At 43.5% G+C, this 27,825-nt stretch overlaps 1 protein-coding gene across 3 annotated transcripts; it reads right to left on the minus strand.

Moving 5' to 3' along the window:
- Nucleotides 1–1,218: 1,218 nt before the first annotated feature.
- znf219 (zinc finger protein 219) lies at nt 1,219–21,810 on the minus strand. 3 transcript variants are annotated; one of them, XM_029280205.2, is made up of 5 exons: nt 21,575–21,808; nt 11,556–11,640; nt 8,882–11,273; nt 8,557–8,703; nt 1,219–7,051 (listed from the first exon to the last, which is right to left on the minus strand). In XM_029280205.2, the coding sequence occupies exons 3-5, from the start codon at nt 11,268–11,270 to the stop codon at nt 5,865–5,867; spliced, it is 3,723 nt and encodes a 1,240-aa protein (XP_029136038.2). In that variant the 5' UTR covers nt 11,271–11,273; nt 11,556–11,640; nt 21,575–21,808; the 3' UTR covers nt 1,219–5,864. The 3 variants fall into 3 exon arrangements, with proteins under 3 accessions (XP_029136038.2, XP_065806498.1, XP_065806497.1); XM_065950426.1 differs by lacking the exon at nt 11,556–11,640 and having other exon boundaries at nt 8,611–8,703; nt 21,575–21,810; XM_065950425.1 differs by lacking the exon at nt 11,556–11,640 and having other exon boundaries at nt 21,575–21,809.
- Nucleotides 21,811–27,825: the final 6,015 nt, after the last annotated feature.

Genomic DNA, 27,825 nt, shown 5'->3' on the forward strand with positions numbered 1-27,825 from the left:
ACACTCTGCATACCAACGGCCATTTCTCAGCCTTCATATTTGCTAGTGGTTAAGAGTTATATTTATGGGCGGCAATGGGGCCACTGTCCTATCTCTAAATAAAGGCAGAAAAAAGCCCCTAAAGAAGCTTTTTTAAAGTTGTATTGAAGCTGCAAATGCTCGCTGACACAAACAGTTACAGTGAAGTGTTTCACACTACATTTACCGTAAAATTTACCGTAATGTCTTATACATTGTCACCGTCTTTTTTACGGTAAAATTCTGGCAACCACAGCTGCCAGTATTTTACTGTAAATTATACGTTTTATTTTTTTACAGTGTATCTACATTTCCCAATTACTCATGGAAACAACTGAACATCATGGCCGGAAATTCATCCCAAACGGCACGAGTTGATCGATTCTTCGTATCCAGCCAACTTCACTTTATGTGTTATGAATGTACAGTAAACATCCAAAAAGAATGGCCACATGATTTCAAAAAGGGTAATAAAAACGCTTCTAAGACTTGACCATACACAACTACAAAAAAAAAGCTGTGTAAGATTTCCCCTAAGCTCTTTTTTGTAATTGTAGACTAACGGCTCCCAAACCAGGATTTTAGACCCAACAAGTGTTTGTAAGCTGCTTCCTTCTTTGGTTTCTTCTTCCTCATAAACTGGAGGATTCAGCATCCCCAGAGCTAAACAAAATGTTCATACATTCCCATCTGAGAAATTCACTATTTGGTTGAACAGGTGAGCTACTTGTTGAAACTTGGCCCGTGGTGATTTGGTTAAAAAACTTTCATTTAGCTTATTTTGTAAGATAGCAAGTACAGTTGGTAAATATCTCGAGAAAGTAAGATAAAATTATTTTTAAAAGGCTTAAATGCTGACATCATATTCTAAACATATTAATCATATAAACAATGTTTAAGGGTCCTAAGTTCCTAACCCTTCTGAACGTTTGCCATCTTCTCGCACTTCTACTTTCAGCCACAAGAGGGCCCCCTTTTCAAACTCTTGTTTTGCTCTGAGAAACAAACCACAGCGATTTAAAGCGACTTGATTCAGCCTGTCCATTCACTGACACATCCTTAACGTCTCTTAACATAAAGAATATTTAGTCTCAAGCGTAAGAGGAAGTCAGTTTGTAAATCTTCACATCCAGAGTCGATGAACATAAGAGCTAAGAAAAAAAAGAAATCACAGAAAAAACATGAACAAGAAAGACCCGCTTCATTTGTTTGTGTTTATTTATTTCTAATGCATTTTATTTTCATTTTATTTTTTTTTTATCTGTCCACAAAGTCATATTAGTCACTACTATGTTAGATCAGTTTTCCCTCACTGCAATGGCAGTAAACTACACAAGAGCCCAAACCCAGCATGGCCCCCTCACCTCGAGGAGATTTGTCATTTCAAATAAACAACACCTTCAGAACCATTAAAAGTCTTTACTAACCAATGAAGGATCAGCCCGTATGATGCAAACTTAATTTGAGAGTTCTCTTCAGTGTGAAATAAATGATTTACAATCAGGAGAGATAAGGTGCGCTTTTCACATTTGTTTGAAAATTCACATTGGAGCTACGTCACGTTCTGTTGTGCAAATGAAAAATTTAAGTACTTTTTCTAGAGACAACACTAAGAGTCAGACAAACTGATTTCACATTTTGCTTTAACGCAAAGTAGTGTGGAACCCTTTTATCCCCCAAAATGAGTTTTTCTTTCCCCGCTGGGGTCTGAAGCCCGCAAAAAACAGACGTCTGGTTAAATCTCTTAACATCTCTTCAAATACATTTCCATGTGACAGGAAGTTTAAATAAGCAAAGCGTCCTCCTCTTACATCAATATATGTGAGCTGAAATGATGTCAAACAAAACTCCTGAAAAACAGCTGGAATTTTGACTCCGACTTTACCCAGAAGTTTTCCCCGCCAGCCTTCTACTAAATGTTCCTTTTTTCGTCAGAGTGGGCTAATGTGGGGGCACAGCGAGCAGGAGGCGGTGACGACATTTATATCCTGCACTAAAAAGACTGTTTGCACGAGACCGGTGAAACGAATCTGCTTCTTTGTTTTTTGTTCACCAGTATCTTCTTTGTGCTCTTTAGACGATGTAGGGATGTCTACATGTCTCAAAGTTTTCAGGAGTGTTTATGTGAAAATGGCTGAACATACTTTCCGCTGCGTATGCAAACATAAAAAGCGTCCCATGTGATTGTCTGACTCTTAGGTGTTGGGTAGATTTCTCCATAAGTGTGGAAATCTAATCTTCGAGTGCAGATTTTAAGTCTCTTAGACAATTTTCATTTTTTTGCTGTGCAGGAAATTAAATAAGTTCGAGTCAACGGCTGCCCTTTCTACATTCAAATCTCCGCAGAACAACTCTTCATACACAATCAATTTGTTGAGAAACTCTTTTCATCACAAGAGACAATTTCTGTCACATCAGACATTTGGATTGATCGGCAGGCTGTTTTATTCCCGTCTGCCGGTGGGAGGAGCAGAAGGGACCATCACTCGGGTTTGTGCTCTCTTTAAAAAAACACAACATCTCTAGTGCTATCTGTACAACATTCAACAACACATTTCTCTTGTTTTTTTTTGTTTTTTTTGTTACTTGTTTTTTTTTTTTTTTAACCATAATGCCAGAAAACAATAATAATTATCATTATAAGAAGAGCATATTTCCATCTCAACGGCATTGGACAAACACCACACGAACTGAAATAAAAATCTAATAAAGGCCTCAATACCAGATAGTACACGTCACCTTCAAGTGGTGCTAGAGATCGACAGTTTACGGACGAGAGAGGGGCGTGGAGAGAGAGCAAGCATGAGAGAGAGAGAGAGAGAGAGAGAGAGAGAAAGGGAGAGAGGGGTTTAAGAAAGTAAGAGAAATGGGAGGAAAGAGAGGTGAATGATTAAGTTTTCTGACGTTTTAGTGTCACATTGGACATGTTTTGGCACCTTTGGAGATGAAATATAACATTTGTTACACTTAGACTTGGGCTTTGGTTTACCAAGGGTTAGTATTACGACCAAAAGTAGTCTAACCCTACATATATATATATTAACTTTAACGCGTCTAACTCGGTTAGGTAGTCTATGCTTTCAAGTGTCTAGCCATGCTAGATTGTAATAAGGCCTAGTGGCCTTGTTTAAAGCCGAACGGGCCTGAATTGTGGTGGAGAAATCTGGTTTGAACAGCTTCCCCCCAAAAGGAGAGAGGGGTCAGGAGATAAAAGACAGGAGAAGAAAAAGATTATAATAATGGGGCTGAGGTGATGATAGAAGAGGGGAGGAGGAAAGGTCAAAGATAGAGAGGAAAGAGTGTGTAGATATAGAATAAGTGCTTTTGGTGAGTTTTACAAAATACACCAGGAAGTGCTTGAAACAGAAGGCACGATGGCGTTGACAGTAGTTGTTAAGGAGACACCACTAAGGGACTTTTCACTACAGAACTCATAAGGTGCTCTAAAAAAGGGAACTTAAACACATTAATGCACATTAAGGTGTGGTCACAATCATAGAATACCTTCCATAAAAATGTAGTCCAAGTTGATAAATAGTGTAAAAGGGGTATTACTGCCTAATGTTCAGAGATTTTCCTTTAAAGCTCCCATGAGGAGTTTTTAGCCCCCCATGAAAAAGACTCAAATTAATAGTGTGGTCTGTTAACAACCTCCAAAAGCAGACAAAACCATCAGCAAAAGGATCTGCAATTTCTATATCGTTATTTTTACTGTCTGAATCCGCTGCAGGGGGGTAGGTGTCAGACCAAACAGCCTTTAAAAAAACAATTTCGGGCAAGATGCTAAAGTATGCTAAAGAAGAAGGAGATTTTCTGTTAAGAAAATGTATAGGACAGAGGATCTAAAATTCCTCACAGGAGCTTTAATATACCTTCAAATCGCAATAATTAACATATTTGATTGTTTTCCATTTTTTTAGCACTTTTTGTGCTGATTTTGTTTGAATCTGAACTCTCTTTGACAACCAGTTCAGCGGTTGGATCTCTGATACACCGATGGCTGATGAGCGACACGGCTAATCGATGGGGAGTAAAATCTACTGAAACCACAGCTTCACACATTTAAAACGACAACAGAAAGTTGACAACTTCCATTGAAAAAACGTTTGGTCTATCCATAAAGTCAAAAAAAAAAATAAAACAACTACTTTGGGAACTCAAACCTTGCACAGTGCTCTGTATAGACATTCCAACTAGTCTTAGCTCACGAACATTATAATCAATATGACTTATATTGATAACCTTTTTCTGTAAGCATCTTGAAATGAAAATAAAGAAAAGTCTGCTTCTTTTTTTTTTTTTCTTCTTGTCGTCTTTACAAAAGCTACACATATTCTACTGGGATGTCTATGCATTTGTTAGTGTTTTTAATAATAACTCCTACCATTGTCTTTTCTTTTCATATAAAAAAAAGAAGAAGAGAGGGAATCTACTCATCTACGAGACGTCGTACCCCAGAGAGAAACAGTTTTTTTTTCTCAGATTTAGGCAGGGTTACTGCTCTGTTTTTGTCCTTCTACCTGTATCTTCCCTTCAGCGAAGAAAAAAAAGAACTTGTTCCATGTTTGACACAGTTACTAAGTCTCTGTCTCTTTGAAAAGGTGTGTCAGTTGATTGTGTTCGGGGGGGGGGGGGGGGGGGAGGGGGGTGGCTCGAGCTGCGTCCCTACAGCCGGACTCCCACTCTGTAGTTTTGTTCTTTTTCCATGCATTTAAGCTGCTTGGCAAACCCGACCCGGACCATTGTAAACACTGAATTTCTAACAGTAACCCCTTTCTAATCGCTCAGCTTTGAACCTCTTTTATCACATTATTCATTATTTATACCAACGGCTTTCTTTTTTTTTCTTCTCAAGTTGAACCAAAAATTGGCTACAGCCTGTTTCAAGGACATCACGCTGCAAAGTAGCTTTTCTTTTACAACTTAACTATTCACAACACCCTAGAACCACTTTGAACAAATATACTGTACTTAAATCGTTTTAAACTGTATATTCAGATAAAATAAATCGACCTATCGAAGCCTCGATGCAAAGAATTACCAGAGACTCGCTTAACCACATACATGAACAGGCACTAACTGAAAAAAGAAAAAAAAAACGTTCTGTTTTTCTTTAGGACAATCGTCTTGAAACACTTTTCAGACAAACAAGGCAGTGATATATAGTTGAGGAAAAAGCACGCAGCCTGCAACAGTTACCTCATATCTTAAATTAATACCGAATAGCTTAGCCAAGGTTCACAGCTTGAAACTTTCCTACAACGTTTTCCCCATATCTATGTGGACTGCGGAGGAACTTGAAGTTTGAGGTTTCAAACTGTTCAGTGGTCAGTCAGGAGAGCATCTCTATTACAGCAAGCTTTAACCTGGGCAGTATAGTAGTCTTGGATAAACAGTCCATTATAAGTGTTGAATAAATGCATGTGGAATGATGTCGGATCTGCCATAGGTCTAAATGATCATCTTCTTTCATTTAGAAATGGGCGGTCCTCTTCCAAATCATCTATCTTGAAGTAAACTTGAAACAAAACATAGAAAAAGTGGCCTCCAAAATCTAAGACGATGCATCTATGCTCTTTTATACACAGGCTTTTACTTTGTTGTTGACCATTGTCAGACATAAGGTAGATGAATAATGTCGGAGGGAGCACAACAGCAGTGATTCTTCTCTCCATCCTTTTGAAGGATCGGAGAAAACAAGAATCCTCCAGAAATGAAAGTATTAAGGTGCAAATATATCTTTGCCCTTAAACCCCCTTTTCTCTCTGCAGAGCTACCCCCTCCTTCTTTTATCCCACCTTAACTGTAGTTGAAAATCCATTGAGGTGGTGCCTTGAAAAAGCCTGTTAGTCTGTTAAGACTCGTTCCTCCTCCCCCACCATGTGATTGGCGCTCAGGGCTGGTGAAAGAGCTAGGGACATCCTCAGATCCTTGTCCTGCGAATCCTCCAAACTACTGTTCTCCAAATTCTCTTCAAATTCGTCTTCTTGTTCTCCGTCATTGCCCCTGAACTTCTCCATGAGCGCAAAACCATCTCTCGCATTGTTGGCAATATTGGAGTCGGAGTGGTCGAGGATGTCATCCAGATGTTCTGCTCTATCTTCGGCGATCCCGTTCAGGGTCTTGGTCTGAGTTGAGGACCATTCCCCCAGGGTTGCCTTGGACTCTACTTCACTCCCGTGCCTCCACACTGCCAGAGAGTCCAGGTCAGAGTGCTCTGTCCGTGGCTTGGTGGCCCTTGGGACTCCCTCTTCATCCAAGTTGGTAGAAGGGGTTCTTTTGCGTCTGGACTTACTGGTGTGGTTGACCTGGAGATGCATTGCCATCAGCTCTGCTGAGGATGTACGGAATGGGCAGAACAAACACTGGCTCAGTTTGACCCCTGTTGAACTGTCCCCTCCGCTATCCCCAACGACATCTCTGCCTTCCTCTAAACTCATGATTCCATCCTCCTCCATCCCTCCAAGGCTTGGTGAGGTGCGACGTGACAGATCCAGGGGTTCAAACCCTACTGCTTGAGTTGAAGGCGCAGATCCTTCCTTGTCACCTGTAGGCTGAACCATCCGGCTAGTAGTAAGGGGCTTACGACGGGACACTTTAGGGGCCTTAGTTGCAGGAGCCTCCCTTATCCAGCCCCCTTCCATTCCACCTTGATAAAGAGCCCCCATCACCCCAGACAGATACCTGTACTGGGTCTCCAGATCAACATCCCTTAGAGCTGCAAGGGCCTTCCGATGCTCCCGTTGGTCCGGAAGCCCCAGGAGCCAGGACTGCTGGCCTGTCCGAGAGGTCGGGGAGTCGGTTTGGCCTCGGTTGACTGGGCAGTGGTTGAGCTGGGATCTACGTTGCTTGGCCAGCCCAGAGGTTCCAGAGGTCAGAGTGTTGATAGTGGAGGTGAGGCCAGAGGAGGAGGAATTGGAGGAGGCTGCCAAAGCATTGCGTTGCTCCCTGTGGTGGCGCTGGAGGTGGTACTTCAGTGAGCCTGACTGGGTACCGGCATAGTCACAGTGGGGACATTTGTAGGGTCTCTCGCCTTAAGGAAATAAGAAACAAAATAAGGCAGGGGAAAGGGTATTGGAGTTCCAACAAGTAGCAAAAAATCAGTGAAAGCCAAATTGAAGAAGACTAATAGAGTCCAATTTCAGTTGTAAATGTAGTTACACATTTTAACAGAAGATGGCAGCATTCCATCACTGGATAAAAAGTACACTGCCAGAAAGACATGGAAGAGAGGGCAACATACTGGGGGTATATCAAAAGCAGAAATGTATTACATATGGAAAGGATGAATGATTTTATTCTTAAAAGAAGGGGGGGGGAAACGAACGCAATAAGAAAACAGTTCTAGCAATGAATGCGAATGTACATGCAAAAGTGTGAACCGTTTGATCCGTTGCTTAACAAGAAATTATAAAGGGATAAAAAAATTTAAGGGGCGATAATCTCAAGTAGACAGCAATATCATGACCATATTATTATAATTTGATGCCTTCACTTAAATTACTGACCATGTGGTAATCACTTGATGGTACAGAGACGCAATGGAGCATGAGAGAAAGAGCCGTATGCCATCATGAATAATAAAACTGTGATTTGATAGGTCCTGTCAGCTCTGGATGAGTATTCATAATGGCAAAAAAAAGATTTAATTCAATGCATTTTTTGGGCACTGTCTTGCTGAAAAGACTTGGATGTGGTCCAGTTACCAGTTGCTGGGGATTGGTGGCATCTCTAAAATGGAAGAATTGTCTGAATTGTGATCGAGTACACATCAAATGGAGGCAAATGAGACATGCTATTGCCTCGTGCCATTAAAGTATTATGAATATGGAGTGCGACTGAGTGCTGTGAGAGTTTCCAATTTTTCATTAACTTCATCCTCAAACGCTCTATTTGTTTCTTTATGTGTTCAGAGAGCCTGGTGGTGACTGTCTGATATGGACTGTTGGTATGCAGGAAAGATATGAAAGAAAAAACAAATAACAGATTTGCCGACTTCAGAGACAGATTTAGAGATCAGAATTTCAGAGAGATTAAATGCAAGCATGTTATTGAGAGTTATTGAGAGATCTGCTGAGCATTTACTTTAAGTTTACAAACTAAAAAATTTAACAAAAAATAAATGTGAAAAGCCTGTTGCCAAACCATTCTCAGAAAAAAAAGGTAACTATAACACTACTGGGTAGTAAAAGACATGTTTTTGTGTCTTTCTTAGGGGATATGTTAGAGGCCAGGGAAAGATTGAGCTTTTCACTGAGACTTTAACAGTTTGAATCCCTGGAGTAGCTTGATTTTCCTCGAAGAACTACTGTTAATATACCCTCAAGCAAGGCACTTAAACAGAAGTTGCTCTGGTAGAGCTGCTCAGTTGCCTGCAGTAAAGCGGCTATGATTAGCACTAGCCAACTCTCTTGGGTGAATGTGTTAAAAGGAGAAAAGTAGTGCTTCTAAAGCGAGGATGCTCAATGAAACCTTTCCAGGGATTTATAAAGGTTAAAAAAAGAAAAGGTGGTTTGTTAAACCCACAGCAGTTCTCACCTGTGTGAACTCTCAGGTGCACTTTAAGATGGTGTGAAGAACGGAAGGCTTTACCACAGTAGGGGCAGTCTTTAATCCCTCTACCACGCACTCGCTCCCTGGTGGGAACTGAAGGAATGGAGGAGACTGATGTCATGCCATTTTCTCCTGCAAGAGAAGGAAGGTGGGAAAAATGTAAAGATAACAGCTGGTGTAAAGGCCCCCCCTGAGAGCTTCTATTTGCAACAGAAGAGCGGTATAAAAAACATTTTCTTGTGCTAACACCATCATATGTGAGCAAACACAACCTTAAGACAAAACAGAAAAAGCATGAATGTGATTGTACCTTTGAAGTTTGAGATGACTGAGTGAAACCCCGTAGCTGCTCCTGCTTGTTGTGATCCACCACTGTGCAGTTTTGATTCCTGTCTCACGTCTCCCGTTTGTTGGGATCCACCACTGTGTAGCTGAGAATCCAGTCTTATGTCACCACCACCACCTCCTCTTCCAAACTCCGCTCCTCTACGCCCACCACTCCCCTCCTCTTCACAGCCACCTCTTTTTGGGGGCCTCTGAGTGTGAACACGAGCGTGGACCACAACCTGTTGCAGGCTGCGGAACAGTTTTCCACAGTCTGGGCATTCCCATGGCCCTCCCGCTCCGCCGGACTCTTCTCTTGGCTCGAGGCCTCCAAGGTATGCTCGGACTTGGTCGGCCTCAGTTATCACCGAGTTCCGACCTTGGCCTCGCTGGTCTTGTTGTTGACCTCTCTGATTGGACCTCTGTTGTTGCTGCTGCTGCTGCTGCTGCTGTTGTTGTTGCTGCTGCTGCTGCTGCTGCTGCTGCTGGGCTACTGCCAAGCTGCGAGCCACCAACTGCCACCAAGTTGCCTGGTCCCCTCCCTCTGAAACTGATGCTGTAGCTTCACCCGCACCCCCTCCTCTAGTTGCACCCCCTACTCCTGATCCACCAATACTGCCGCCACCACCACCACCACCACCGTTTCCCATCTCTGCCACCTGAGCCACTGCTTGAAGTCTTTCCATGCAGCTGGCTCCACTGCCATCACTAGGCAACCCCAGATAGCCTAAGATGGCGGACTTGCTCGAGCCCAATCCGATTCTGCCTCCAGTTTCCCTCTCCGATCGACCTTGTCCACCTCTGCCGCCTCCTCGCTGGGCCAGAAGAAGGCTCGAATAGAGGGCGTTGAGAGACTGATTAGCAGCAGAGCCTTTGGCCTGGTGATCAGCGCCTCCTGGCCCCCCGAGGCCTCCCAGCCCTGCCTTCAGCCCGAGTTTGTTAAGATGTACTTTCATGTGGTTTTTGAGGAACCAAGGCTCCTTGAAGCCACGGCCACATACCTGGCACTTATGGTCCAAAGAATCCTTGTGCTTACGCATGTGTCCCTTCAGAAACCAAGACTGGGTAAACCTCTGTCCACAAGTTTCACATCGAAACGCTGGCAGTGCGGCGGATGCAGCCGCTGTGGCAGCCGGCGTCTGCTGTGGGGTGCTTGGGGTTGGGGCCGGGGTATGCGTCGGGGTGGGAACAGGAGTGTCGGGGGTCGCGATGACTGGCCGGGAATTGAAGGCTGTTGGCAGGGCAGGTATGTCAGGGGAAGGGTGGCACTCCTGCAAGTGAGACGCAAGGCTCTCTTCTTGGCTGGCAGAGAAAGGACAAAGAGTGCATTTATACGGGTTGTGGAGAATGCGGACATGGCGGGTCAACTCCGAGGCCGTGCGGAATTTTCCTTTGCAAGCGTGGCAGCGGAACGTAGGTGCTATGGGAGTGGACGCGCATTCCAGAATAGTAGCAGAATAGGGAGAGGTCACAGAAATGGGGTCTTCTGTGAGTGGAGGGGTCAGCGGTGTGCTGTCATCCAGTAAATAGTTTGGGTTCTGGTCTGTCTGGCCATCATCTAGAGCTTTGACTTCACCATCAAGATCCTCTTCTTCTGTGAGATGCTGGATAAGAGTCCCCGGCAGTAAACGCTGGATTGAGGGACTTCTGTGATTCTTGATTAAGTCTTTGTGGTTCTTTTGGATTTTCAGGTGCTGCTTCAGCGGCGCTGAGGGGAGTCCAGTCCGGTACAGGGCTGTGGCTCGGCGGTCTCGGTCCAGACTGTGAGCTCTGGCATGAAGGGACAAAATACTTTGGAATCTGAATCTCTTCCCGCAAACGTGACAGGGAAACCTGAGCGCAGGTCCTGATGAGGCCCCCCCAACTCCAGGTGTCGCCCGGGTAACGGTATCTTTCTGGAACAACTGGAGGTCTAGTTCGTCGCTGCAGTTTCCACTTTGCCCTGATGAGAGGGCGAGCTCCAGGGCTCCGAACCCGAGGACTGGCGCTGACGGTGTGGCAGGAGGAGAGGAGTCCAAACAAGGGCTGCATGCAGCGTCTTGTCCCCCTCCTCCTCCTGGGAACAAAGCAACCGCCGGGGTTGGGGATGGAGGAACTCCATCCAGCCCTTCCTCTTCGTCTTCTTCATCAATTTCAGGTTGATTGATGTTATCCTCCTGAAGGGGAAAAGGGGAGAGGGGGAAATAAGGTGTGATGTCCAGGCTTTGAGGGGAAGGTTCGGGGCTTTGAATGGGCAGTGCAACGGGGCTGTCGGGTAGAGAGAGCAGGGTGTGAGGAGAGGAGGCCTGAGGGCTGTGGTCCAGGGATGGCAGTGTAGGGGGGGACTGGGGCTGCTCACAAGAAAGAGACAGCACACACTCTGGTGGAGAATCCATCCTCTATCAGTGCAAAACACAAAACAGAAGGAGAGAGGCAGATAGTGAGTGGAGCAGATGACTTAAGAAGGCTTAAAAAAAAAAAAAACAAGAGGAAAGGTTAAATTTGCATTTGTGCATTTTTATCCTCGACTGCTACGACCTTGACCAGATCTAGAAAACAACAACCAAACACATAGACAGAATCAAATGGCAATTGTTTGCATAGTTGGTTACAATGTCTGTGTCTGGTTTGAATGCATCGTATATATGTATGTGAGTGTGTATTAGAAGGGTGAGGATTACCAGCAGTGCGTGTGATGTTATGCCATTCTTTAGTGTCTTGGCTGATTGGGGACGCACTTCTGTGGCAGCCTCCTCCTTTAATTTTCTGGGGACAAAAACAAGCAAAAATAAAACCCCAGATGACACCATGATGACTAATGGGACTTTAGTCTGGATTATTTCTTATCACACAATCCAATAATGATGCACTTGAAATTAAGTTGTAAGAGGCAGTTTTTATAAGAATTATTTTTGACCTTTTTTTTTTAAAAAGGACAGTGGATCAAGTAGTAAATCGGGAGAGAGAGTGGGGAACGACTTGAGGGAAAAGGAGCCGCAAGACGGACTTGATCCCAAGCCAGTCCCTTGGAGGACTATATGACTCTGTACATGGGGCTCAACCTAACACGATAGGCCATCAGGGGCCCCTAAAAAAAGCACACTTTTGCACCTTATGATGCTCCAATATACTAGATAAAAACTTTTTTTTCAGTGTGATTGCAGGTGAGTGCTTTTGAAATATCGAGCAATGAACTGCAGGTAGCAGACTTCTGTCAAACAGGATGAAAGCCAACTTGCACCCAGACTCTTTGAATGTATTTTTATGACAAATGCTAATTCCAGCAAATCAAATGCATGCTCATTACGGCATCCTTTAAATGCATGTTAATGCTTAGTACAAAGTAAAATCTGCATTTTGATCTTCATTTCCTCTTCACTGTGCGTGGGCGTATGCGTTCCACTTCAACATGTAACAGGTGTGCACCTGTTCTTCCTTCTGCATGTGTTCACTGAGCGCTCCAGCATAGCCTACTGTTAGCAGCATATGGGATGATTAGTCGGAGTGTGAATCTGCACTGGTGTGTATCTGTGTGTGTGTGTGTGTGTGTGTGTGAGAGTGTGTGTGTTGAGGAGTTTAAGGGCACCCACCACAGGACATGGACTGTCCCAAACAGGATGGGCGCGCAATGTTTTGACTTCCCCACACACCCTTCCTGTACACTCATACAGTAGCAGCTTTTTGCTAAATGCACACACACACATACACACACACACACACAGATTGGACGCACTTATGCACAGAAATATTTGTTAAATCTGCTACTTGGGGCGTGGTGGATTTGACCCGCACACTGCTTAGTCATGGTTACTCCTTTAAGTACAAATGTAAGCTCATTCCAATGTTTTGTTGATTGCACTGCAACCCGTCACCCCCCCCAGATAAACAGAGTCAGCTAAAATGTAAAGTGTGATATACAGCATATTGAACACACACACACACACACACAAGCATTTTTGGCAGGCCACGCTCACACGCCCAAAAAATATTTTGAGTGCACAGCAGTTTGCACGAGTTCGAGTGGATTTATGCACATCGGCTCTTTTTCCGTCCATCATTCGGCGGCGTTGAGAAGCAGCAGAGAGAGCGCCCACAACAAAACAAAAGGTCATCAATCATTGTGGTGAAAAAAAACAATGGAACATCTGTGTTCGCAGGTGTGACGCCCATATTTGTGTTCACGCGGCGGCTATGTTCACATATGTGTTTATAAGATCTGTTGGATTTGTGTTTGTGAGAGTGTGTGTGCGAGTGTCACTGAGCCTGGATGACAAAGAGATTCTCATGTAGCCAGTTGACATTTTAGCTCGGCTATGACTCACAGGGATATCACACCATATCAATCACATAAACACACACAAGCACAGACACACACTCTCACACATAGACTCCCTTCTTAATCCACCATTATTGTTCTTTCTCTCCCTGTCTTCCCTTTCCCCCCCTCTCTGTCTTTCTTTCTCTCCCTGATTCATACTCCTCCCATCCCCCTCTCATTCTCTCGCTCCCTCCCTCCGTCTATTATTCACTAATTTTCTTTCATTCTCTCTCCCTCTCTCTCTCTCTCTTTCTTTCTCTCCTGCAGTGTTGCCAGTTGGCGGCGTGCCAGGGAATGCTGATATCAGCTGGTAGATTGGGCCCTGCCAACATGGCGAAGAGCAAAAAATGAGAAAGGAGGCAGACAGAGAGAAAGAAAGAGAGAGACAGAGGGAAACACAGTGCAGTTAGAAAACTGGGCAGCGTTTAAAAAAAAAAAAAAAAAAAAAAAAAAAAAAAAAAACACCACACATTGTCAGAAGCCATGTGAATGAAAATGATTTAACGTGATTGCCAGCGTGGTGTTGAGGGGGGGAAATAAAGGTAACGGGACGGACATGCTGGAACAGAGAATTGGGAGAGAAATCAGAGCGGTGGAGTGGCAGGCTGGGGCATAACATGAAGAGAAGAACAACAGATTTGAAAAATCATTTGAGAGAAAGTCAACACAAAGACGTATGCACAGAGAGAGAAACAGAAAGGACTGGGTGCAAAATGTATCTGCAGCAGTGTTAAGTCTGATGGAATTATCATATGAATATCAGCATCACAATGCATTGTTCCAGCGTGACAGTGGCCGTCGCCAACCCACCGGCCCCTGTCATGCCAATAAAGACGATTTGGATAGATGGAGAGAGGGAGATAAGGTGCAGCAAAAGGATGCAGGGGGGAAGGGGCGACTGAGGGACACAAATCAGATTGGAACAGGTGGAGCAGAAGCACATTAAAACCAGGTGTAAATAAAACAAGGAAGCAGTGAAGATCCAGATTCCTACATTAACCCCCCCCCCCCCCCCCCCCCCCCAGACATGGTCCTACATACATCTGTCCACATAACCTCCAAACACATTCATTCCAAATGTGCAAATTGCCGTGCTTTTATAGGCAACTGCACTCCAAAAAAAGAAATCACACATGAATAGCTCATTCGGGTTCCTCGACAAGGTGTTAACTGTCACTTTTTTTTTTAGAAGACTTGAATGCTGTAGAAGAAAGTGATGCATGCTGCAGTTTTGCAAAAAGGCACGGAGAAAAACCTGATTTTTAAAAGCACGCCGAGGAAATGCATTTTTAATGTCAAGGTGCAAATGTGAGCGGAGTCAAATGTTGAAAAGGGAGGGACAAAAAAAAAAAGAAGAAAAAGAAGCATTTCTCCTGCTCTTTCACCGAGTTGTTTACCTCTGCATTTCTGTCGATGAAATTGCATTCAGTGTTAACGACGTTGCCATCCGCACTGTAATGACAGCTTAAAAGCATATGGTCGTCGTGTTAAGCGTTAGCTGTGGTTGTTTTCATTACGGTAATTGCAGCGTAACTTGAAATATGAGATTCAAAGACCTCATTTACCTTCTCTGGAAATGAGTTTTTACGATAGAGGTCAATATGTCAACTGTCTTTTTTTTTTTTGTAGCCACTCCTCTCAAAGAATAAGCATTGTTTAAAAAACTTGACACCTACTCCGACAACTGTGTTGCAAGGTGTGTGTCAAGCAGGGGGGGTGGGGGGGTTTAGGGGTTGCTGAGTCATGCATCACTTCCCTTAAAAATAGTTGCAAAGGGAATCGGAGCACAATATGTTCAGACAAGTTTCTTTTTTTTTTTTTTTTTCTGTAAGTCATTGTGTAAACATCCAGTGAGTGATACGCTTTCATTGTGAAAGCAGTTAGTGCAGGTCCGTACACGCCGGCACAAAACACATCATAATTGTAAATGTGAGGGTGTGAACACCTTTCACTTTGTGACTTCAATAGAGTGCATGTGTGTGTGTGTGTGGGCAGGAAGCACCATATCTGTTGAGCTTTATATTAATGATATGAGTGTCATTGTGTTGTAAGCTGTGCCTTTCCAAACGGTTAAGTCTTTTACCATTTTGCACTCGCCCCTGGTTGCAGAGTTCAGTCTGTGAACACATAATCTCTATAAACAAAGGGAAACACAAACTGTAATTGAGGGACAAGATTTTTGGGTGTTTGAAATGTTCTGGTTGTGGCTCGTAGTCGCAGTCTTATTGTCCATTAGGGTTTCTGCAGGTGTTGACCGTCTTAAAGAGAACCCTTGGAGCGGGAAGACGCTGGACGCAATCCGCCATAATGAAGTACGAGAACCCATCGCCGTTAACGGTTTTATCCGACAACATTTAAGCTTTTTGAGGCATTTCTATAAACAGCCGTCTGCTCACAAAGTTCAGCTTACTGTCTGGCAACATGGGCATTTGGATTTTCACTGTAAGGTCAAAAACACTAACAGTAGGTTTTATAGAATAAATGGATCATGGATCGAATACTTGAAAAATTAAACTATGGATTTGGATGCAAAAATATGCACGGTATGTCGTTTCCCCTGTGAGCCCAGGTAAGAAACTACATTGAAATCCAACCGTTTTGCACAGTCTTTGTCCAAAATGACCCACAATCTGTTTTTGTCTGAAGGCTATGATTCCTCACATGTATCCTGAAGCCTCTTCAATTGATCAGGGTCAAGGTCGTCCTTTCAACTCCATCCCAAATCTCGCACCTCAATGCGTCCATGTTGCTTGACATTGTCAAAAAATGTCAGCCAATGTGGAAACAGAAAGTCTGGGGGACAGTGTTAAAAAAAAGTTATCTAAATAACTTTCTGACTGCACCCTTGAATCAGGCCATCGCTTCCCGAGTCGAAAACCTTTTGTTTGGGAGATTTGGATTTGGACTGATGGGCAAAAATATTTTGAATGGCAAACATGTTTTTTCTTCTTCACGAGATTCTGCGATTTAGGATTAATGTGACCCATCGTTGGGCCTTAGGTCTATAGGTTTGAAACCCTGGATATTAGAGACGACCAGGAATCAAACTATGTACTTGAACTACCTTCTTGTAGTGTTTGTCTCCTTGTTGCCTGTGTCCTTCTCTATGACCCTTAAAAATAAGCCTTTCCAAGGTCTCGGGCCTGGATCCTCGGAGCTGTGTGTATTTCTTTGTGTCCTCACAAGTGCATCGTTTCTTTCAACCTTATTACTCCAACTGTCATGTGATGAAGTCGGCGCGAGGTGAGGTGTCCTTTGGGGGATGATTGTATGTGAGACTGACCACAAAGAATGTGTAAGGGAAAAGCGAGGATGAGCGACTTGAGGGAGGAGGAAGAGAAGGGGGGGGGGAGTCAGCTCTCTGTGCGGTACAGTATAATTTGGCCCTGTGGTTTTTATCCCGTGGTCACGTGGCCGACTTCCCCACAGACGGTATTCATTTCCTTTACTTCACCTTTCCCTGAACCCCCCCTTGCTTCACTCACTGCCTCGCACCAACTTTGTCTGGCTCGCGCTCCCCCCCCCCCCCCCCCCCCCTCATCTTCAGCTCCAGCAATGATAAAAAAAAACGTCTCCCACTGTGCCTCTACCACTTACTGTTAAGATATGACAGGTACAGGAAGTGCGACGTCTGTGAATCAGTTTGCTCTGAGTTTTTCTTTTTTCGGGCCAATAAAAAAGGCCGCAAGTCTACCTTGAAAACGAGGTTACCTGGCACTCGTGCTGTTGGAAAGAATCGTCCTTCAGAAGGCTACAGACTGATAAGTGGTTCGTCTTTTTTTTATATTTTGTGAGCGAGGCAAAGAAAAAAGTTGACACCTGAAACCTACACCTCTTGATCCACTTTTTCCTTCTCTACATTTAACGTTATCCTACCGCTTTTTTTTCCGGCATTTACTGCCAAACCTTCCTACTTCCTCTCCTCTTCATCCCCTCCTGCTCTTTCTGAATGAAGACCTCCTTCAGTTGAGAACACAAGCCAACATTCCCCACTTCCACCTTTTCTCACATTAAACACCATCCCTTTTCTTCCTCTCCTCTAACCTTCCCCGATCTCTTCTTCTTCCTCGCTTTCTACTCTCCATCTCCTCTTGCGTCTTTCTGAATGAATTCCTCCTTCGGGCTGAGAACACGAGCAGACACTTCACCCAAAGCAGTTGCAAAAAGCGCCAAACTGGGGAGATCTGAGCGAGCGAATCGTAAAAAAACATCACAGCAACGGCTAGCAGAGAAAACGAGGCCTCCCTCGCTCGGAGTCATACAGGCCGCGCTGTGTCTAAACCAATGAGCGGAGGCGTCGACTGACTCGTCTTGATTCGAGACTCCGAGGCCTTAAAAAGAAGAATTGGGTTTGGAGCATGCGAAAGGCAAAAGCGGCGAGTTGTGTTTTATCTTTGAACGTTGGAAGATCACCTGCAGGGGGTTGAGAGAAAAAGAAGAGCATGATGTCTTAAATCTCTAATCAAATTTCCCAATGAGTACTTGAATCTGTCACTCAAATACCCAAAACATTCTTAATATGAAAATGCTTCCAAACCCGCTTGGTAACAACTGTCCTTGATGAAGATACCAACTCCTCCCCCCCAATCCCCCTGAGATGCTGACCCCAACACTGCGACCTCCTTGTGGAATATGTGTACCGCAGATCAGACATGTGAGCACCTATAGAGAAAATAGAAACTGTTAACACGGGATGATTCTTTAACTCACCCCCTGGGGAAATTTGCAGAGCATGTGCTCTTCTTTTCTTTTTTTTTTTTTTTTGGTTACACCTTCTTAATGCGCTCCCAATACAACTTCATGAAGGTGTCAACACTAGTTTTTGTTGCTTGCACTTATAGAAAGAACATCAATCAAGACAAATCCTTCAAATTAAGGCAGCGGGGGGGGGGTCGACCAAAAATATATACAACCGTATAGAATCCATAGCTGTTCTGAAAAGCGGGAAAAGCCGGCTGTCATCAGGAGGGAAATGGCGCTAATAATCGCTTTAACATTGGGATAAAAGTGAAAACATTTTGATTCACTTCAAGACGAAACAACAACAGGGATATTCACAGTATTAAAAGCTTAAAAATACATGTGTAAAGAATGAAGAAGAGAGCGTGGGAAACTGCTTTACCCTCTCTCTAACTTTTACAGGCCTTCCCAAAATGGGCGCACTTGTCACATTTCCAGTTTTGGAAAGTTTAAGGAAATTGGTCACCCACGGATTCAAACTAATAAACGGGGGTTAAACTTCTTCTTCTTTTAGGCCTCACAGCGTCGAGGTGTTTCGACCACTTCGGCTCTTGTGTTGTGCTTGACCTGCTGTTTTTTTTTTTACTCACAGCCGCCCCCCCCCACCTTTCCGATGTAGTTTGAACTGCTTCGCTTCGCTTTTGCCATTAAGTCAAGCACAAAAACAGTAGAAGAATTAAACCGTGGTACCTGTCGGGTCGGCCTCTGTGGGGTAAAAAAAAAAAAATCGTTGGAAAACTGGTCTGCCAACTCGACACAAGTGGCACAAGTGGCGTACTATTTAAGTAAGACCCTAATGCTCTAAATACACGCTAATCCCGAGCAGGCAGCAGAACTCTCAACAGTCTCAAAATGTCACAATGCAGTAGATTCTGCCTAACCGAGGGCAAGCAGGTGCCTCTCCCGCAGCGCACTAATGACCCAATTATAATCAATCAGAAGCCTTGATTGGTGCTACACTCCTCTCCTTTTTACTCTCTCTCCCTCTGTGTCTTTCTCTTCCCCTAAGAGCCACCTGGATGGTGGTGTATGTGCCCCTTCAAGTACAGTACAGTGTGTACAAAGATTGGGGGAGGAGGACACTACTTGAGCACAAATAGCGAAGAAAAAAAAAAAAAGGTCTGAATGAAGCAAAACCATTAGACCCGTTTTTTTTTAAAACATGGGGACACTATATAACGCATGAGTACAGTAGATTTTTTTTTAGGGTTGAGTGTCACAATGTGAAGCAGCATCTTAGATGAAGAAGGAGACACCCGGTAGGGGCGGAGGAGGGGGATACTTTTTTTTTTAGAAAAGGAAAGAGGGATTCTTTTCCTTTTAGAAATTCTATATTATGTGGCGTCTTAAAGTTTGTTTTGTTTATTTGGATTAAGATTTAGAGTTTTAAAAGTCTCTGTGGGGAAATATCCAATGAAAAGCAAAGATTTGAACAAGAATCTTTACAGTTTTTTTATGGATTTTTTTCCACCTTTTTTTGAGCAGATAAGCAAATAACATGTGGTTTATGTATCTACGATTAAAGCAACATGTCTTCAGTTGATTAACTGTAAAAAATGCTCGAATGAGAGATGAAGTAAACAGAGTTTAAGAGCCCTTCACAACATCTCTGTTTATAGGACAAGACAGCAATGTCAACCTACTTCTCACTGTGCACTCGCTCTCTCAAAATCAAAAGTGTGACATTTCTGGCGGATTTAAAAATAGGACATTTCAGGATCCCTAAACATATTCCTCTGGATACAGAAGAGAAAAAAAGGGCGACAGGAGTGTCTCTTCGGTCAACCCAGATGACACGTCTGCGCCTTATCTCATGAGGAATTTCCTCCTCGCCCCTGTGATGTGCGTCAATAACGTGCAACCATTTTCAGTCGCTCTTTTCCCCTCTTCTCTCTCGCGGCCATCTCAATTAGAGGCACATTAATGAAATAAATAACCATCAACTAAACAATGCACTAATAAACAACCCACCATCTCTCAAAAAAAAAAGATGAGATTAACCCCTGCTCGCAGATGCTTGTCCGAAAATAAAAACGCGATTAAACATCAGAAAACAGTGGGGACGTAGTTTTTTTTTTTTTGGAAGTCGGGGGGTGGCGTGTGTGTCATGTCAGCCTATCTATCGCTCTCTCCCCTGCTCCATTTTGTTCTTAAATTTTCTATACAAAAGATTAAGGGAGGGGAAAAAGACGAGTGAGCGAGCGAGGGGAGAGGACGGGAGGAGGAAGGAGGAAAAAAAAGTGCCATCATGGTTTTCATCTTGGATCCTCTGCCAATCTCGCAGACCGACATCAGTCCCCCCCCCCCCCCCCAAAAAAAAAAAAGAAAGCGACATCTTGTCCAAAAACGCTCTTTTTTTTTTTTTTTTTACAGAACCGGCAACTTCTCTCTATGCAGAATACAATTTGGCAACACTCACACACACGACTACAACGTTTGCATGCCACACTTGCTATGCTACTTTCTGAGCTTGGAGGTGATGTTAGGACAAGTAAACGGGCTTGTAGTAAACATTGTAGTAAAAGGTTGGGGGGGGGGGGGACGGACAGTAGGCTATATAAGGTTTTTTAAGGGACTATTTGCAGCCCTGCGGATGCGTTTTGGTGCGCACATCCCACATCAAAGTGACGGTGCTTATCTCGAAAACAATGCACACAACACAATGCCTTAATGCGAGTCCAACAAAAGAATTAGTCAAGCTAATCGCATCTACCCACAAATTACTTGCCAACATGCAAAAAAAAAAAAAAAAAATCCACTTTTACTCCCGGACAATATGTCTGCTGCTTCTCAAAATCTACGCTTTACGCACCGAGAACTTATAGCGAGCCAAAAAGCTACTTTCTTTTTTTTTTTTTTTTTTTTTAGGGTCGTTTTCCAAAGAGAGGTTACCAAAAAAACAAAAAAAAACGGAGAGGAGTTTCGTCCCTCCATGTGGATAGAAATATCTCCTCGCTTCACCACAACTTGGGTTAAAGTTACGCGAATTTTAAAAGACTACATCTTTCACCACTTCCCGAGTGACTTTTCAGTGCACTTGCAACCATTTTAAAAGTCGCCCTTTCATCTCTTCTTTGACTTCCCGAATCGACTTATACCGCGTGTTAAACCGGAATTATAGTGAGAAAAACAGCAACATTTCTCCCGTTTTTTTTGTCATGTCACGGGGAGGAGGAGGGGAGGGGAGTGAGGGGGGGGGTGCTACATGAATGTCGGCCACACGCAGCACATACACCGGCTTACATACATGACACACACGTAAAGTGGTCCGGAGCGCACGGTAACATACATACATGCACGTCTGTAGCTTCACGTGTTAGCTCACACATCTCTCCCCCCCCACCCCCCCCCCCCCAAAAAAAGAAAAGCTGGCTGAGAAATAAAAAAAAAAAACACAACAACAAGAACTACAAAATTGGCCATTATCCCCGAGTGTTGCTCGTGAGCAAGAGAGAGAGAAAAAGGGCAACAACAGTCGCAATAAATTCAACAATTTTTGGGAAATGTTTCATCCCCGAGTGTTTCACGCCACCATGCATAAAAGTGTACATGTAAACAGAGTAAACAGAGTGGTGGATTAAATTAAACTAGATGTGTGGAGATATAGGATATATGTTGAAAGTAAAGACTCAGTGTACTTACGGGAGAGGCGGCGAGGAGATTAATGACACGACACGTCATGATTACGTTTCACTTGAATTAAATACATTACGAGTTGGGAAAAAAATGGAAATCAGGGTTGTATACAAGCATACGCCGTTTCCCCCTCCCTCCTCCCCTCTCTTTGGTCACCCTCTTCTCTCTCTCTCTCTCTCACTCTCCTCCTCCTTGTCCTCCTCCATCTCCCTTTTCTTTTCTTTTCCCTTCTCCCTTTCTCTCCTTTTCTTGCATTTTTTCCCATTTATTGTAGGCTACAGGAGGAGTTGGTGAATAGAGAGAGAGAAAAAAAAAAAAAAAAAAAAAAGAGAAGTGGGAGGGAGAGTGATGTAGGTTGGAAATGTTAATTATAATCTCAGCACGGGCACCATTTTACAACGCTGTCATCTCTTCACATTTGTATCCTAAATATGGCATCTGGGGTGGCGGGTAGCTGACAGTAAGAAGAGAAATTTTTTTTCTCTTTTTTTTTGTAGAAGAAGAAGAAGAGGGGGGAAAAAAAGTTTCACACTGATTGAAGTGTGTTTAAAGTGATGACAGGGGACAAGAGGCAGCCTAAATGTTGTGGTGAACCACCCCCGGAAGCACATGGCCACTTTCAGGGTGGAGAGAAACAAAGTGCACATATTTGGGATGTAGGCTTCCCAACATAAGGCCTGGGTACCACCAGGAGTGCCTGAGGGAGGTTTCCTGGGGGTCCCCAATAAAAAAAAAAAAAAAAGAAGCAAAGTGAAAGTTAGGAAAAATAAAACATCAAAAATGAAAGTTATTGCTTCACTGCATGATACTCTTAAACCCCCTTTAATAGTTTGTTTGGAGCAGGTGCTTGACCCCTGACAACACATTTCAGAAACAATCTCTCCCATCTGTCAGTTTTATGTTGTGGCATAAAATCCCTGATTGTTGCCGCTGCTTTTTAAAAAAAAAGTTTTGATGTTTTTGAGGCTTCATTTTTTTTCTAGATTAGCAAGTGAGTTTGCAAAAATAGTTGCAACTGTTTTAGTGTCCTAAGTACCCTTACTAAGTAGGTTGAATATAATTCTAACAAACATGCTTAGTGGGCGGAGTTATTTAGGTTTAAAGAGCACAAAACGTTGATAAATGTCAGTAACCTGTTCTTTAAATGCACAGTATGTAAAATCTGCCGCCAGGGGGCTCTCAATCTAAACAATAACAAAAGATGATATCGAGGCAAGCGGGGAATCATGGGAGTGATTCCCCCCCCCCCCACGCCCAGATGAAAACTAACTCCTCATTGACCCGTAGTCAAGACCACTCTTAACCTTAAGCTCTTACGTCACATCATGTAAAGTTTAAGATTGGTTGGATTTGCGCATATATTTGGTCGCAAATCGCAATTTCCCGGAGAGACCGCTAAAAGTAAAAAAAAATGTCTCCCAAGCTACAAAGCTATATCGATAGATTTTCCGCCAGTTGGAGGCGGAAGGACTCAAAAAGAAAAAAACTGATAGATGCAGAGTCTTTGCAGCTTGTCAACTACAAAAGCCACCAATGCTCATGTGTTATGTCGACCTGGTTGACGACATAAACTTGTTGTTGACCCACCAGCTCATTGCGTTCTGTTTTAGCAAGCTCTGACTGTGTACCACGGCTAAGCTAGCGGTGATACATGTGTAACGTTTTCTTGGAGCTTCAGATGTTATGTTGCTGAGGATCATTTGAAGTGACCATACCAGTTTTGATACGGTGGTATTGGTTTCAATAGCCTCGGGCTTTGAACAAGAAAAGAACACTGGTCATGTGTGTGGACTTCCTGTGGTCGTTGCTTTTTATGCTACATACAGTTTCTGAATTGGACTCATCATTGTTCCCCCCTATTGGTACTGAATCTTCATATACAGACGTACCGACACCGTGTTGAGGCAAAACTTTACTCAGACGTGGTAAACTTCATTAAAACCTATTCAAAAAGCCTGCACATATGGAGCAACTTAGTGAGTCCTTTGCAGTTCATCATACCGCCTAATATAGTCCGATATTAACTCTCCTTTCTGCCCTGAAAGTGAGCTAATTAGAATGAAAACATCTCCGTGTTAGCCTTACCTGCTAACTTGGACAGGTAGCGTACAGTGGCGTTGTCAGACCTTGATTCTGAGAGTTTGATACAAAGAGAAAATGTGGTATAGAGATCATATCTAGAAATAATGAAGCAATGTAAATACTCTTCCTTCTATAATTATGTACGTTGTGCTTTTTTAAGCTAATGAGTTCGCTAACTTGCTTCACCCTCTCGTCCAGATGGCTACGTCCCAATTCAGGGGTAGCCCAGCCTTTTGTAACCTGTGTAGACCGCTCAGGACAAACTGAAATGAGACCGTCTGGTCTACAGACTGCGTCACCAGCTTAACCTTTTGCGACCATGCGCTGGTCCCGTCCCCTAGCTGCAACCGCGCTAGCTAACATAGCTAACAGCACGTCACTAATACAAAAATAATTTGAAGTTTCAAGGCCCGTTTTGTTTATTTTTTTTTAACACAAGTATCGCTAGCTGTTTGATTGAGTTGATGCTAATTACCAACATTTTAAAAGTGTCTTTCTAGGACGCTTCAGAGCTCGCATGAATTAGCGCGCAAGATATGTTTGGGCTACGTATGATGCACCGTCATTGTCTGGGGAAAGCAGGCCTTATAGATTCACCACTGTGACGTTATCAGTCTTTAAATGCTCCCCTCGAAGGATACAAGCGCCTGAATTAGAGCGCTTAAAAAAAAAAGGCGGCAAAGCCAAATAAAAAATCAAGACCTCGCATTAGGAGGCCGCGATCCAGGGGTTACTTCTCACTTTTCATATCCAGTCTAGAGCTAAAACTGGGACCAGGATACTGATTGAAGAATTTTTGGTTAACTTGGTTACATCCAAAAGATTTGTTTCCTTAAGACAAGAGTTAGTCTCATAACATACATCTGATACCAGCTGATGTAGAAGTGCACGGTCACATTTGAAGTCATTTCAAAAAGTTTTCTAACTCAAATATTTTCACTGGACCTTCGCCGTGGGCTTTTATCCACTCTGTCTACATCAGCATTTTTAAAAAGTCTCTGGGGCTGATTTAAAACACAGACTTTGTTTTTCTCCCCCCTCGACTTATTCTCGGATAAGTGGCTTGCGTGAGTGAGCGCACTGTTTCTGTGTGAGGGCAAAAAACTACAAACAACAAAAAATGCAAAGACTCTCCAGTTTTAACGTGGGCATAGGATGCGAGTCGAGTGAGGAAGCCCACGCTCCTCTTCTACCACCTCTCAGCCTTCATCAAAGAGAGTCACAGAGGGAGATGCAGAACAGTTTGAATGCCCAGAAACGTCTGCTAAATACACAGAAATATCCACCTTCACATTTAGCTTGTACAGTTTTTTCTTTTTGATGTTTTAGCATCAATCTAAGAAGTATTAAAGGTAACCTCGACCTTTGTGTCTTTCCTTTTTTTTTTTCTAACCCGACTTTCGAGAGAAATATCACTTTATTGCGAGCGTGCATTGTGTGGAAGCTGAAGGCCTCGGTTTTTAACATTTAAATGCGACGTGCTCTGTGCGAAGGTAAATGTTGGCTGGGAAATTCAAATGTCTTTGCTGACGCAGAACATATCTCCTGGATCAGCCATTGTAAGCCTGCCATTGTGTATCTGACTAAGTCTTTGGCATATGTGCAGTGCATGCTCGTCTCAGTGTGTGTGCGCAGTAAATCAATGTGTGTGTGTGTGTGTGTGTGTGTGTGTGTGTGTGTGTGTGTGTGTGTGAGCGCATTTTGCATGTCAGCAGCAGATATATGTGTCTGAAAGTGCGTACATGTATGGATGCATTTTCTGTTTCCTGATGCGTTCCCTGCAACTGTGCGAGGTGTGTGTCGGCCTTGTGTGTGTGTGTGTGTGTGTGTGTGTTTGTCTGTGTCTGTGTGTGTGTGTGTGTGTGTGTGTGTGTGCTCACAGTACATATGTGTACGTGTTTGCGGCTGCCACAATGGCATCATCACCCGCCCCTGACGCTTTGATTGTTTTCTCCGCCGCAGCAGAAATGCACCAATTAATATTCAGAGAGTGAGTGAGACAGACGCACACACACACACACACACACACACATCAGAAAAAAAAACAAAACAACAAAAAAAAAAGAAACAGCCGTGAGGGAGGGAGATGGGGAGGGAGGTGTGATAGAGAGAGAGAGGGGGGCACAGAAAGAGAGAGAGAGAGAGAGAGAAAGAATTGGGGGAGATGAAATAAAAGACGAGGAAAGTGTGTGTGTGTGTGTTTGTGTGTGTAAGATGGAGTTAGATAAGGGGTGAGGGTGGAGGGGTGAGGGGTGTAGAGATGGAGGGGGATGAAATCTGATAGATGTTTGAGTAAAAACAAGGGAGGGAGAGGAAGAAAAGAGTGAGGGATGAGGCTGAGGAGGGGTGAGGAGGAGAGGATCAATATGTACATATTCAGTGAGATATGGTGGGAAATCAATTTGAGGAGGGGGGGGGAATTGATTCGGGGGGAGGTGGAGTGGGTAGGGGGGGTCATGGGGAAGGAGGGAGGGAAGGAGACGACGAAGGAGGAGGAGTGCAGAGGTGGAGTGATATGTGGCTACGGCTGCTGTCCTTTTTGTCGCAGTGTCAGGGTATTGATACTGTAATACACTCCCCCCCCCACCCCCCCTTCTCACCCCCAATCCTCCACCCTCCACCCCACACAGACACACCACCACCCTCTCCATCACAATGCTGCCGTGACAACGGCTGTCGCGGCGACGCCTACTGGCACAATGCAGCCACAATACAGAGGGCACTGAAGCATCACACACTCAGAAAGAGAGAGAGAGAGAGAGAGAGAGAGAGAGAGAGAGAGCGAGCAGGCCAAAGAGAGAGAGAGAGAGAGAGATTAAGAGAGGAGGGAGCAAAGATGGATGGATGGAAATGGGGGGGGAAGGGGGGATGGAGTTGGAGGAGAAAGAAGGAGAAGACGTGGATTGATGGAGAGACAGGAGAGAGTGAGGGGAGAGGAAGGGAGGAAGGAAGGAAGGAGAGATATGGCGGGATAATATTACATGTGTAAATGCCGGAGGGTGTGTGCCCATAGAAACATGTTTAATGGGCTTTAGTGATTGTGGGGAAGGTGGTGTGAGGTGTGTTTTTTATGGCAAAGTGATGCACGTGCATTCAACACGGTGTTTATTGTGTAGTTGTGTGACTCCATGTTGGATGTATTGATTTATATACCTTCCTGTGTCTAGACAGTGTGTGTGTGTGTGTGTGTGAGAGTGTGAATATGGATTTATGAACAAGTGTGCATGAACGGGGTGTTATTAAAGTAGACTTTTTAGATATTATTCAGATATTTTGCATAATTAGTGTCGGTTTTGAAAAAACCTTTTTGGAATTTTTTATTTTCTCGGCTGTCGATATCTCGCTTCACCAGTCATTTATCTACTGTGGAAACCTCGTATCTCCAACATGTCTGCCCCCTTTCTTCAGGGCTTAAAGGATGCATTTCTATGCTTGTCTTACAGATATTTAATTATTTTAATATATCAAAGAACTTTTAGAATGTCCCCCCCCCAAAAAAAAACAAACTTTGTATTTTGCAGTAAAATTTGGAGATACAAGATTTCCTTTAGACAGCACCGATGCCCTTTCACAATAATATGCAAAAAAAAATAATGCCTGAAACCAAGAATTTTGAGCTTTTGTTCAGAGGTCATTGCTGCGGCAGATTGCTTTAAATCAACGTTTTCAAACCTGAATTCTAAGTAAAGAAAAATGATCATGAAGAAATTTTCAACTTTCACATCATGTGATAAAATGCGTAGATACCTGGTTGTCTCGTTATCGTGACGGTGTGCTCTTACTCGCCAACATTTCAAACACTGACAATGTATTTCTGTATTTGCATGTCATTATAGAATTGAGGAGATTCCCGGAGAGTTTTGGTCATTAAAAAGAAGATAGTTCCCAATATTGGGCGCCAATGAGTTCGGTTTCTGTGACGAGGTTTAGACATCATTTGATTTTAAATTGAAGTTTAAAATCTGTTGTAAGGTGACAACCCTGTTCCTAAGTCTCTAAATCATTGGTGTAAATCTGTTGATCAAAGAACTACATATATATAATACATTTATATGATAACCTTCAGGTCATGAGGTCACTGATTGGCATATGTAGTTTTATTTTGAAGGTGACTCTATATTCAGTATGATGATATTTTATATTTTAGACTGTAGGTAGCTTAAAAAAACCCATAA

Source organism: Labrus bergylta, chromosome 22, assembly GCF_963930695.1.
Source record: "Labrus bergylta chromosome 22, fLabBer1.1, whole genome shotgun sequence".
NCBI classification, from domain to species: Eukaryota; Metazoa; Chordata; class Actinopteri; order Labriformes; family Labridae; genus Labrus; species Labrus bergylta.